A 13,670-nucleotide genomic window follows, 5' to 3' on the forward strand; every position below is an offset into this window, starting at 1 on the left:
CTTGGAGGAACAGGTCTTGGATTGTTGTTTCCTCCAACAACAATCATCTTCTTGTCCAGGATGGCTCCCTGTCAGCTGAAGGTTCAGCCCAAACCAAACCAAAAGAAGTAAACAAAAAGGCCCTGGCCTGGGGCCTTAGTGTGAGGTATCTGGGTAGCTGAAAAGTGCACTGCCTCTGGTTCTTTTTCATAACAGTGATGCAGTGCGATCAGCTGCCTTGCACACCAGCCCACCCCATGAGGCACTGTACTCTTGAACTGTGAGCCAAGATAGGCCTGTTCTTATGTGTTCCAGTCTTCGTCCTCTGCGGATCAGAACTGCCTTCCTTTATCTCCAGTTACCAGGTAGAGCTGTACAGCCAGGGTGGAAACCTCTTTGACTATGGTAATGGCAGGGCCGTTCAGGCCTTTTTCCCCATATTCCCAACAACAGAGGGACAGCATGATCTCTTTCTGTGGCTCTTCTCTGCTCCTCCTCATAATCTCCTTGCTTATCTTCTGTCTTCTAAGTGTCTGCCTGCTTCAAGCTCCTCCCTCCCATTTATCCTCCTGTATGGAACCTGCCAGATTTTCTAAAGTACGGAGCTGGAATCACATTTATACTGGAAACTTTCACAGTGAGATCCTAGTGAGACTTGATGGGCCCCGTGTCCAGCTCTGCTTCCTCAGTTCACAGGTTTGCCTGTTTTCCCCATACTTCATTAGTGTGTGTTGAAAACCATTTTTGCCGTGGAGCTCACTTGCTCCCTCTCTTAGCATTTACTCTTGTCATGGCACTATCTCACAGTCTCCTGGTGCTTTCACAGTGATTACGGTAGTGAGGTCAACACTGGAAAGAGCACTGCGTAACAACAGACATGGCTGTGCCATATGGACTAAATCAGTAATCTGCTAAGGAAGGACCTTGGGCCAGGGATCCTCTGCTTCCTTGTTGTGAGTGAATTTGGCATGAGAGGTATCTTCCATCATCCCTCTTCCCACCCTCATCCTGCCTCTTCTGCAGTGAAGGCCTCTCTGGGGTCACGGGGACAGAAGAGGGAAGACAGCAGCCGTGGTTTGCAGATTCCTTCTAGAACATTACCAATCTTGTGAGCACCATGGGAACAGCTGTGGGGATGTTGCAAGCTGGAGGCCAAAAGGGCACAGACCTTGATGAAGCCACTTAAAGGCAAACAAACACCTTGCACTGCGCCATCTTTATTGCCCCAGCCTTGTAACCACATCCTTAACAAGCATTTATCGTTTGTGTGAGCAGATTTCACACAAATCTGTTTGTGTGCTTGGATTTCACCACTCAAGTTCCCCCTTTGTAACATGGTTAGAATCACTTGTGATTTCTTAGTTTTTAGCATGATAAGCAGATGGGTAAAAGAAGCATTAAAGAATTGCGAGCACAGGGTGGGAATGTAGCTTAGTGGTGCAGCCCCGGCCTAGCACATGTCAAGGCCTAGGTTCAAGCCCCAGTACCACCAACTAAAACAAAACACACCCCTAGAAGAATCATGTGCAATGGGCATGATATCAATGCTCTTATCAACCTTTCACTCACTGCACTGTTTTAATATGACTAGTGTGTTTCATAAAGATGGACAATTCAGTGACTTTGAAATAATCTGGTTAGCATGGACAGAAGACAAGACCCAGAACAGCTACTGGAACGTAATGCAAACCACAACCATGAGCCACATGTGTGATTTACATTTTTCTAATTTAAAAGCTAAGAAGACCAGCAAAATCAATGTGAATGATACAAAAAATTAACTCACTATATCCCAAATGTTATCCTTCCACTATGGAATCCATGTAAAAGTTAATATTTAGTTTGTGATTTTATTACCAAGCCCATGTGTATTTTCAAGCGCTTACTTACTGTACATGTGGATATAAATAAAATTAGCCCGGGGGTAGTTCAGTTGTTGGTAGGTTGTCTACAGTGCGCAAAACCCCGGGATCAATTACTAGCACTACATAACCAGGCATGGTGGTGATTACCTGTAATCCCAGCACTTGGGAAGTTGAGGCAGGAGGATATGAAGTTCATAGTCATTCTTGTCTACATAGGGAGTTTGAGGTGAGCCTGGGCTACATGAGAGCTATTTGATTGGGTCTCTGGAGGTTTATAGTCTATTTTTTTGTTTGTTTGTTTGATTTTATTTGTTTTTCAAGACAGGGTTTCTCTGTGTAGCCCTGGCTGTCCTGGAACTCACTGTGTAGACCAGGCTGGCCTCGAACTTATATAGATCCACCTGCCTCTGCTTCCCAAGTGCTGGGATTAAAGGCATGTGCCATCACCACCTGGCTGGATTTATTATTATTATTGAATTGTGTGTGTGCATCAGTGCAGTGCCCAAAGAGGCCAGAAGACAGAGCTGAGTTCCTTCGGGCTGGAGTCCCAGGACTTGTGAGGCCCTGGGAACTCACTTCCAGTGTTCTGCAAGAGTGGCAGGCGGCCCGAGGGTTATCATCTTCATTCTGAAAGTGAGAACTGGCAGTGATTATATGTAATTCTCATCCAAAATCAAATTCAGAATCCAATCCTGTCTTCAAACCAAACTTTCTCTCTTTTATTCTTTTCTAAACAAGCACCATAAAGCTGGGAGGGCAGTGTAGTCCTTTAGTCCTGGCATTTTGGGGATGTAGAGGCAGGAAGATTCGGGTTCAAAGACAACCTCAGGAACCTCAGGAGTATAGGGCCAGCATTAGTGACTTGAGACCTCATTAAAAAAAAAAAAATCCAAACAATAATACTAAAGCACACTTGAGTGCTGTCACAAATGTCCCAAGACTCATTACGCTAGTGCAAAGAAGGAAAATTTCCTTCAAAAATTCACCTACTACTTAATGTTTCTGCCAAAGCATCTGTTCAGTTAGAATCCTGTGGAATTAGCTTTTATTCTAAAAATGCTGTTGAATAAAGTATTTTCCAGCTTTGATGTACTGTGAATGAATGTCTCAAGTGGGCATTAAGACCTTCTTCTAGTTTCTCTATCAGGCAGTAACATTGTTTTTATTCTTGAGTTATTTGGTGCTTTACTGACTCAAGTAAAGCATGCCTACACCAAAAACATCCTAGCACTTGGGAGGTGGGGCAGGAGAATCACGAGTTTAAGGTCATTCTCAGCCAGAATGTGAGGTACGTTTAAGATATGAGGCCAAATTGTTCACATCAAAACACAACTGGCCCCAATTCGCTATCAGGGAGAGAAGATCCCAGTTCAAGATTTCTCCAGGGGAGGCAGGCTAGCCCTGTAGAGGCTCCACCTGAACTGTCAAAGAAATGTCAGGAGCTAGACTGCCCTCCTGGCGATCGAAGCTGCTTCTAATGGGCCTGGGACCACCTGGAGGAGGCACGTAGGAGCCACTCTTCTGCCAGACCCAGCACTATCTTCCTCCTTCACTTCCACTGCACATGTTTGATTAAGGGAACAGGTGGTGGCCAGAAGGTGCAATATGGCCTCTGAATGCCAACGTTTAGCAGACTGAGCCAGCACTACAGTCTAGCCAGTCTGGGTTATACATAAGAGTCACTGTCCAAAAAGAACAGAACTGGGCTCTTGCAGAGCGCTTGACTGACAAGCAAGCAACCACGGGTTCTAGCCCTATCACCACGTAGACCCGTAGACCCGAGGCGACAACAGCCTGGGGCTTTTCAACGTAGCGTAGACTCTAGGCCGGGGTCCTGAGCAAGGGCAGGGGTGTTTGGGCCCTTTGGCTCTGGCCGGGGCCCTGAGGTGTTTCCGCCAGACTCCGGGAGTGCCGCGGCAGGCGTCTGCGAGTGCGCATCCCACAGTCACCCGCGAAGCTGCCGGCTGTTCCGGCCGGGGCAGCTCGCAGTTCTCTGGTCGAAACCCCCCCAGGCTGCTCAGCTGGGGCTCGGCCCCGGCGTGGAAGCTCGGCGCTCAAGGGCGGTTTGGAAGGGGCGCGAGAGTACGGCCAGGCCGGCCAGCCTGGGCGAGACGGGACGGAGCTTCGCGTCCCGCGCATGCGCACCCGCTCACGTGACGCGGGCGGTGCGGCGGCGCGCGCGGAAACGAAGCCGGAGCTGCGGGCGAACTTGCAACGGCGGGCCCTGTGGGAACGGCTGCAGCATGGCCGCGCTCTATGGCGGCGTGGAAGGGTGAGCGCTGGATCGGCGGGAGGCTGTTTGTCCTGACCCGCGGCGCCCACTCCACGCCGGTGCCTTTGTGCGCCACGGCGCGGCCACGCCCCTCTCGCCCACCCCTTTCCGCCCCGGGGCTCTTGTGCCTTACTTATCAACCTGGAAAGAGTTGTGCAGAGATGGGGTCGGGTGGGAAGTTGCGGGTCACGGTGGACGTGCGAAAGAGGCGGAAGTTCAGACTGAGATTTATGCCCAAGTGAACCCGGGAGTTGAGCAGCTGTCACCAGAGCACTGTCTTGTTCTGGTGCCTGGGACCCTTCACTGCTGTCGGCCTCGAAGGTCCTGGGTTCCTACCTTCTAGCTGGTCTGTTGGCTTTGAGAAGGAGCTCTGCTGAGCGTGGTTTTTGGTGAGACGTCTGCCTTTTCTGGGCTTCTGTTGCCACATGTGTAAAGCAAGGACGAGGTCGAGCAAGATGGTGGTTTACCCTGTCCCCTGAGCAAGACAGGCATTTTGTGGATCTGGGTGTGTCAAATCAGGACCTGTGAGGAGGATTTAGTTTCCTAGCAGCTCACTGCTGCCTTACCCGTAAGTCTGTTCCCATGATTGCTAAACTGGGTGTCCTCTGACTTGTGACACCTTAAAAACAAGGAAAAACCCTGAGCACAGTGTAGGAGTTTGCCCTTAGCCTTGTTATATTCATATGGCAGGTAGAAATTATTTCCCCCAGTTTGTCAGAAGTTATTTTTAGTCTGCGGTCTCATGAGTTAATGTCCCCTCTGAACTTGATATTCTCCTTGAGTTGGATCATGGAGTCTTCATTGTCTATTGCATTCCATGAAGTACTGATCACTAGGACATCACTCCACCACACATCAGTCTTCTTCTAAACTACCCTTACCCAGGGTTTTAACTCAGGAGGGTTTAGTTACTGAAGTCAGTATAAATTTCTCCCTGTCTAGTGATCATCTCTCACAGGTGTCCTAAAGACCTTGGTGGCAGGGAGATGGTTATTGAAACAGCCCTGAGCTGTTGTGAGAGGAGTAAAGAGGTCTGCTTTTCTCCTCCATTGTATTTGCCATAAGTTGCTTCCGCCAGGCTCTGAGCAAGTTAGCTTTGGAGCTTCACTCCGTGGAGCTCGTGAGAGGCAGACACGAAACAACTGAATGCACTCTTGGTTCGGAGCAGTCTTAGTCAACCAGTGGCTTTACTGATGTGTGGAGAAGCCCTCCATCAGACAGATTGTAAGGTCCAGGTGATGAGCAAGTGGGACCTTGCAGGAGAGGTAGACCTACCATCGAAAAATGAGCGAAGCCCTACTTCCCTTTCCAGAGTGTAGCAGACACTAAACAGGCAGGTTTGGGAGTATGGTTGGGTTTGCTGAAGCTTCTCTACCCTAGATTATAATGGACTAGTTTGCAAGCTTGGCTCTCTGTCTACAATTCTATCAGGACTGAGTGCCCTCTTGTGTTTTGTAGGGGAGGCACAGGGTCCAAAGTCCTTTTACTTTCTGAGGATGGGAAGATCCTGGCAGAAGCAGATGGACTGAGCACAAACCACTGGGTAAAAAGCCATCCTGAGGGGACCAGAGGGCTTGGCTCTCATGTAATGTATAGTAACTGCTATTGAGGTGGTGGCTGGGTCTCTTAGCAGCTGGTAGGGGCAGCACAGGTCCTGCAGGCTGTTTTAACATCTCTTTCACTGTTGGGACCAGCTGATTGGCACAGACAAGTGTGTGGAGAGGATCAACGAGATGGTGGACAGGGCCAAACAGAAGGCTGGAGTGGATCCTCTGGTACCCCTTCGAAGTCTGGTGAGTCAGCTGGAGCCTGGGCTATCAGCAGGGCTGAGGCAGGCAGCCAGTAGGACTAGATGAACTTGATGACTAGAGGCCAGGGCCCTAGATCTTGTTCGTTCTTGTGGTTTCAGTGATCATCTATAAGCTGAGAATGTATTTTAAGAGCATGGGGCTCCAGAGACCCATTTATTCCTTGATTAGAATCTCAGCTTTACCATTCAACATAATGGCCCTTAAGTGAGTTACCTTCTCTAAGCCTCGGTTTCCTCATTTTGCAAATAAGAGTTATAGGGAAAGTAAGATAATGTGATGCATTCCAAAATGGTCAGCACCATCAACCTGATGGCTCTTTAAATGTTAGCTCTTCTTCCTCCCACGTTGCTGTGGCTATGGCTATTTCCCATATATACACGGGAGATAGATATGCAGGCATAGCCAGAACCCATATATGTCAAACCAAGTTGCTTTCTCCATATCCCCTCACCTTGCTCCTTTCCTCCACCCTTTCCTAAGCCAGGCTGTTCCTGCAGGCATGGCCTTCTAAGGGTTTGTTGTGGGTGAAGGGGCTACATTGAATGAACTGAGTTTGGCCAGATTGCTGTCAGGAGGAGAGGGGTTGGGAATGGAGCTGCTCTAGGGCTGTTCCCTCTTTTCCTTTGCTTAGCTTGTTCCTCTCCTTGTGGCCTAGGGCCTGTCCCTGAGTGGTGGGGAGCAGGAGGATGCAGTGAGGCTCCTGATAAAGGAGTTGAGGAGCCGATTTCCTTGCCTGAGTGAAAATTACTTAATCACCACTGATGCAGCAGGTTCCATTGCCACAGCTACACCGGAGGGTGAGGATGCGAAGGGAGGAATGGGACTGAGAATACGCTTTCTTATGGGGAAAGCCCCTTACCTATAGCTGCCAAAACTTGTCTTACGGATATCTGGAAGGCAGCCATTGTTACTCTCTCCCAGGTGTCCTTTCCTGGGCACAATAATATCCTTGCTAGAGCAGGAATGAGGGAACGGAGGAAGGAGGAGGGCAGGAAAAGTGATAGTGTGGGAAGCAAGGAGTGGAATCTGCTGGGGCAGACGCTGGGGCTGCCGAGTAGAAAGAGTAGGACTCTGCTATCCCAGTGTGCTGGTGTCTCAACTGAGTCTCAGCAGACATGTCAGCACATCCATTGAACTCTCGGTCTTTAACTTGCAGGCAGACAGATTACTGTCCTAGGCCAGCCACAGCTACCTTATGAGACCATCTCTGTTTTGACAGCTCTCCCATCTTTGAGAAGTTGTGGAAGTGGGGGTCGCTGTCTGTATGACTTAGGGTGCTGATGGTTACTGTAAAAACAGGGTCTACAATAGTCTCTGGCACTCAAGAAAGCCAAGATTATTAGAACTCTGCCTGGCAGGGAGCCATGTTCCCTGGACAGGAAGCGAGTGGGCTGTTTGTTCTGGGAGTTTGGGTGGTGATCCCTCCACTGGGAGGCTGGTTTCTGCCCGAATTTTTTGCAGTGGGAAACTTCTGCTCTGCGTGGGCTCTTGGCCACACTGAGCCCCCATACCCTCTCCCCAGGTGGGATTGTGCTCATCTCTGGAACAGGCTCCAACTGTAGGCTTATCAACCCTGATGGCTCTGAGAGTGGCTGCGGTGGCTGGGGCCACATGATGGGAGACGAGGGCTCAGGTGAGCTCACATAGGGCCTGAACATACCCCTTTCTATGGCTTCTCTCCCTTTTCCTGTCCTCTTGGTAACTAAATCTAAACAGGTGTCCCTAAATATCTCCTAAACCTGTTTTGGTGTACGGGATAGTATTGGGAGAATCACAGTTACCATCTTGCTTCTTAGTAGCCTCTCATGCCCAGGATCTACTTCATGGCATGGTGGTATAGCCCACATCTGTTGACTTTTGGAGACCCAAGGGAAGGATTGAAACCGAAGGGTAAGGCCATTACTGTCCAGAGACTTCCTGTCAGTGGGAAAGGTGTCTGGAAACACTTTCCCCACTGACACTGCTTTTTAGGCAGTGTGTATACATTTCTTTGGTGGCTTTTGAGTCCAGCCCATGCTGGGACTGCAGCTGTGTGACAGTTTACCAGCCTTGTCTTTGAATGGGAGCTGGTGACAAGTTCACTTACTCGGTCTTCCCACCAGCCTTCCCTTGTCTGGGTCTGTCACACAGTTTGGTTAAAAGCCTCGTTCCACTACCACGAACCACTGACTGATCACTGACTTCTAACTGGTCTTGAGCTGAGAGCCCTTCTTGGTGAGGAGACTGGCTCTGTGATTGGCTGTCTTCTTTGTCCTCTGCTCTCCGCAGCTTACTGGATTTCACACCAAGCTGTGAAGATTGTGTTTGACTCTATCGACAACCTGGAGGCAGCTCCTCATGATATTGGCTATGTCAAACAGGCCATGTTCAACTATTTCCAGGTAATGCCTACCCTACAGTCATGTACACCGAGTGTAGGACACTGGGGACTGCAGTGGAGAGGCTGCAGGAGATGGGGGATAAGGGTCTTCAGGTGGGTCAGAACAGCAAGGTGGAGAAGTGGTTGGTAAGGGCAGGATCCAGAGTAGTGTTGGCAGGGTGTTCAGACCAGTGACTTGTTTCCTCTGAGGAATGTTAGCCATTTTTAGAAACATTTAAGCAAAGCCACGTGAGACAAGTGTATAAGACACTTAGTAATGTTTCTGTAGATGCTCACACTTACCCTATCCCCACTACAATGTACTCAGAAAAGGCTCTGCATTCTTGGGGACTCAGAAGGGTCACATGCGTTAGATTGTTGGTGGTGAAGACAGTCTGGGAGATGAATCCATCTCTTGATTGCAGTACTTTTCAGAGCCTTTGGTCTGCCACTGTGAGCAGGGACTGTAGGAGAGTGCTGCTCTAATTGAAGCAATTGTTTCAAGAGTTCTTTAATGCATTTGATCTTGAGGAAAAAGAAAAAAAACTATTCAACTTAGAAATCTCAAATTTCCGTAATTGTTAAAGCTTCAAAAAAGAGAAAAAGGAAAAGCCTGGTGGTGGCCACACATGCCTTTAATCCCAGCACTCAGGAGGAAGGAGCAGGCGGATTTCTGTGAGTTGAGGCCAGCCTGGTCCACAGTTTGAGTTCCGGAACAGCCAAGGTTACGCAGAGAAACCCTGTTGAAGAAAGAAAAAAGCCCTGAAATATTTTGGTCATTTCAATAGACACACTAGGAAGGTCACTGTAGGTGACCGACCAGCAGTTTTCTGTGTCTCTTGACTGCTTGTGTCTCTGTGTTCCTCAGGTGCCAGATCGGCTGGGAATTCTCACCCACTTGTATAGGGATTTTGATAAATCCAAGTTTGCTGGGTTTTGCCGGAAGATTGCAGAAGGTGCTGTAGGTGCCAGCTTATATGTAGTTTGGTCCCCAAAGCATGTCTGGTGGGAGTGTGGTGCACGGCTTGCTGGTGGGCGTCCCACAAGGAGCTTGGAGTGCGCAGCTCAGCTTAGTGTGCTGGGCAGGGCGAAGAGAAGACAGCACTGGGCTGCCTGTGTTTCTCTCCCTGGTGGCTGTGTGGCGGATGCAGTCTACAAGCCTGGCTCTGAGAACTTGAAGTGATGTCCTTTGGACAAGTTCACAGAAAAAAGGGTTGGAAAGCTAACGCAGTTGTGTTAGTTTTGGGTGGAGCGTGCATGTTTACATACTGTTTTCTGAGTGAGGCTTGCTTCTCTTTAACTTGGATGTGTGTTTATTTCTGGACTGAGGCTTAAAAAAAAACTAGCCCTAAAACAAAACAAAACAAAAAACAAAACACTAGGCCTGATGAGGTTAGCTAGCAGCACAGTGCTGGGAGTGCTGGTCACTAACAAGAAAATCAGCAGTCTTCATGGATGGGGTCCCTTGTTCACAGGGCTGATAAGACTCATGGGGACAGACACAGTAGTGATTTAGTAGTTCACTGGAACCCAGTCCTACTACTCTGGTAAGCATAGTGAGCTACTTCCAGCAGGGCACTGGAAAGGGAGGTCCCTGGAATGATGGGAGGAGGCTTGCTTACCAACGTGGGCGTCCATCTTAACAATAACTTGCCCTGAGCTTGCTGCCTTAACTCAGGGAGAGTGGCTAGTGTGCTTTCTGTATACGTGAGCCCCTTTCCCTTCACCTTCCCCAGGTGCACAGCAGGGAGACCCTCTTTGCCAGCACATCTTCAAGAAGGCTGGTGAGATGCTGGGCAGACATATTGTAGCAGTGTTACCAAAGATTGACCCGGTGAGTTGAGGCGAACACAAAGGAGGGTGAGGTCTGGCCCTTGGCCTAGGGTGGTGACATTGTCCCATCAAACTCTATGTGCTCCTGTGTATGTAGACTGGCTTCATGTGGCGCTATCTTCATCCTCTTATTTGACCATTCCTGTCTTCTTCTCTGCCTTGCTTTCATGACTCCTGTTTTCCTCTTTGCCTTTTTTTTTTTTTTTTTAACCCCCTTGTCCATCTTCTGTTTCGCATTGTCAAGGTGTAGGGTTTGTCAGCCTGGCAGTGTCCGATTTTCTGTCCTTTTGCCAGGTTTTGTTCCAAGGGAAGCTTGGCCTCCCCATTCTGTGTGTGGGCTCAGTGTGGAAGAGCTGGGAGCTGCTGAAGGAAGGTGAGTCTGGGTGGGCAGATGTGGTTGAAGACAAAGGACACAGCTGAAGAAGGGTGAAGTGGCCCCCTTTCTTGTTTATCTAACCCCTGTGAGCTCCTCTTGGGGTGTGTGCTTGTTAAGCCTGTGCTCTACTGAAAAGCTGTGCAGCTCCAGCTCTTGAGCCCCTGAAAAGATGTTCTATTGTAAATGATGTATTAATCCCTTTTTAACATTTATTTACTTTTATGTTATGTGGGTGTTTTTGCCAGCAGTTATGTCTGTGTGTGTGGGCAGGCAGTGCCCAAGGAGGGCAGGAAACAGTGTCAGATCCTCTGGAGCTGGAGTTACAGGTGATTGTGAGCCACCATGTGGGTGCTGGGTACTGCACCCAGGTCCTCCAAAGAGCAGCAAATACCCTTAATCATGAAGCCATCTCTCCACCCCCTTAGAGCTCAGACCAGTGTGTGATAACCCGTGGTGGCACCCTTCTTTAGTCACCATTCTGGCCAGAAGGGATTTAGCATGTCAGCCTCAGTTCAGCCAGTTGTAGGATTTCCATTAGATTCTCTGAAACAGTGCAAGGGTCCCCCCCTAGATTTTGGCACCAAGAAATTGTGGGTATTGTGTGCTCTGGAGTTGAGTTGTGTGGGTTCTTTTGGGATGCTAGTTCCAGGATCCACATCATCCTGGTGTCTCTGCTGGATGCTTGGCATGGGGCCTCTAGCATCTGCACTGAAACCCCAGCTGCTGGTCTCCTCTCTGCATTCTTCCCTCCAGGCTTTCTCCTGGCGCTGACCCAGGGCCGAGATCTGCAGGCACAGAACGCCTTCTCCAGCTTCACCCTGATGAAGCTCCGGCATTCTTCTGCCCTGGGGGGTGCCAGCCTCGGTGCCAGGCATGTTGGACACCACCTTCCCATGGACTACAGCATCAATGCCATTGCCTTCTATTCCTACACATTCTAGGGTCTGCCCACCTCCCCATTCCACGACAGTGAACGTTAGAAGGGAGAGTTTTCCTTTTTAAAAATACATGTGGAAGAAATAAATGCACTTTACCCCCTCCCTCCGGGTGGTATCCTCAGCACACTGCTGTGCATGTCTTCAGCACCTCCAGCAGGTTAGCCTGGCAGGCTTAGGTTTAAAGATCCACGCCAGGTGCGTGCTGTGTTTGCGTGCACCCCCGGGCTTCTAGGCACACCATGGCCCTACACTTAGTGTCTCTACACTACATGCTTTGGCTGCCAGGAACTGGGACCCAAGTTTCTACTTGGCAGAGTTATCATTCCTCATGATGGAACTAAGTTGTGTCCATGCCCACCTCTGGGGGGAATAACCCAAGATTTGTAACAACCTCTCCCAAGGTTCCCAGTAGGACTTGGGGCACAGTACAACCATAGTCTCAATTTTGACTTAACTGCATTTGGTAGCTGTAGGTATATAGGACATTTTATTGTTTCTTGAGTGAATGAATCCCCAAGAGCCAAGGAGGCACTGACTGCTGCTCACCTGGCTTGGTTACCCTTGTCTCTCAGGCCTTGTTGGCGGCTACTGCCAGCCCTGGGAGAAGGGTCTTTCCTCTAGAACTATTCCTTCCAGGAAGTAGTCTCTACTTGCCCAGAGGCAGGTTCTTCTTCATTCCCAGATCCAGATTAACCAGATGTGCAACAATGCTACTGTTTTAACCTCTGTGTGGTTTTTCCTCTCTCCATCTCCTGCATAGCACACATGTCCAAAAGGCTTAGCCAGAAGGGGCCACCTCAGCAAGTGTGTTTACTCTCACTTACTGACTTCTTCAACAGCCACCACTTGATGTTGGTAGAACAAAATTTTAAGTAACGTTTTTTTTTCAGTTTTGGTGTTTTTAGGGAGACTATTTTTAGGGCTTTTTTTTTTTTTTTTAATTTTATGTTTGGGTGTTTTGCCTGCATGTATACACAGTGTATATTCAGTACCTGCAGGGACCAGAAAGAAAGATTATCTGTCTGGGACTAGAGTTTCAGATGGTTTTAAGCCTCGATGCAGGTACTGGGAATTGAACCAGGAACATATTGAAGAGCAGACAGTGTTCTTAATTGCCGAACCATCTCTCCAGCCTTTTGTTTTTTGTTCCTTTTTCTTCTTTAGATTTTAAAAGCTGTATTCCTGGAGCAACAAGCTTTTAAATACAATAGAGACAAGGGTCCAGAATCTGGACCTGGAGGTGCCAGGCAGCTACTGGGCTCCACTGGCTCCTCCATTTCCACTTTGGCTCTCCTTTCTCCTGTGAACATCACCACCACCTCTTTCCCTCACCTGCCTAGCACAGTCTGTACAACTCTCGTTACCCATGGGCATGACTAGAAAGTTCAGCAGTTTCAGCACTGTTTCTGGGTAAAAGAACAGTGCAGTTTCATACCCTGTCCAGTTGTGCTCCTTACTAAATGGGCCTCATGTACTTCAAAACTGCTGGCCTGCACTAGAAAGCACAGAGGTTCTTGATAAGTTGAGAATCATAAGAACCTGCAGTGGCTGAGGCTCCTCAGAAGCACAGCAGCTCCCAGGTCCTGTTTGCAGAGGATTTGCCAAAGTGGAGTTGGAGAGCCAAGCTTAAGGGGCTGACAGAATGCAGTATACTCAACAGGAAACGGCTCAACAAGTAAAGAGCGCCTCAATGTCAGATTAAGAGACCAGTGTGTTTTAATTCCACTGACATGAAATGTCCAGGAGAGGTGCACTGGCCATACTGGGGCCAATTGGGGGCCACTTTTCTAGTTTATTAACTTACTATTTACTGGCAGGGTCTTACTACGTAGACCTGGCTGGTCTGAACTCCCTGTTGGCCGAAATTTGTTGACCTTCCTGTCTCTGGGATTCAGGGTGTGTACCACCAACATGTAGCTGTTAACTATTTTTGATGGCTCACAACTGGCAGGACAGAATTCTGTGTTTATAAAGTGAGACAAGTACTACTTTATAGGAAATACATTTTACAGTTAAGGGATGCAGTTTGCTGTCGGGGAACCTTCTCAGCAATGCATGGAATTGTCCACTTAACACCCAGCACTGAAAACAACTTAGTAACAGTACAATATGATGATAGTTAGAACAGCCTGATAGTCTACACCTACAGTGTCAGCACTGGAGAGGCTGAGGCAGGAGGACCAGAGGTTCAAGTCTAGACTGGACCACAGAGCAAGATGACTCAAATTTTTTTTTTT

General features: G+C 48.7%; 1 protein-coding gene across 2 annotated transcripts; it reads left to right on the forward strand.

Moving 5' to 3' along the window:
- The first annotated feature begins 4,002 nt into the window (after positions 1-4,002).
- On the forward strand, positions 4,003-11,554 carry Nagk (N-acetylglucosamine kinase). 2 transcript variants are annotated; one of them, XM_055596353.1, is made up of 10 exons: positions 4,003-4,116; positions 5,575-5,659; positions 5,811-5,909; positions 6,583-6,724; positions 7,450-7,560; positions 8,196-8,308; positions 9,155-9,251; positions 10,023-10,120; positions 10,414-10,492; positions 11,249-11,554. In XM_055596353.1, exons 1-10 carry the CDS (start codon positions 4,088-4,090, stop codon positions 11,434-11,436), a joined length of 1,041 nt encoding a protein of 346 aa, XP_055452328.1. In that variant the 5' UTR covers positions 4,003-4,087; the 3' UTR covers positions 11,437-11,554. The 2 variants fall into 2 exon arrangements, with proteins under 2 accessions (XP_055452328.1, XP_055452329.1); XM_055596354.1 differs by having other exon boundaries at positions 4,005-4,116; positions 9,155-9,242.
- The last annotated feature ends 2,116 nt before the right edge of the window (positions 11,555-13,670 follow it).

The sequence above is a fragment of the Psammomys obesus genome, unplaced genomic scaffold (assembly GCF_907164565.1).
Source record: "Psammomys obesus unplaced genomic scaffold, mPsaObe1.curated_primary_1811, whole genome shotgun sequence".
Lineage (NCBI taxonomy): Eukaryota > Metazoa > Chordata > Mammalia > Rodentia > Muridae > Psammomys > Psammomys obesus.

Bases quoted from the DNA above. Each gene is read 5' to 3' on its own strand.
- Nagk (XM_055596353.1), top strand. From the start codon at position 4,088: ATGGCCGCGCTCTATGGCGGCGTGGAAGG. The intron at 5,910-6,582 runs GTGAGTCAGCTG...CTTGTGGCCTAG, and splicing joins TGGTACCCCTTCGAAGTCTG to GGCCTGTCCCTGAGTGGTGG. The intron at 10,121-10,413 runs GTGAGTTGAGGC...TCCTTTTGCCAG, and splicing joins TGTTACCAAAGATTGACCCG to GTTTTGTTCCAAGGGAAGCT.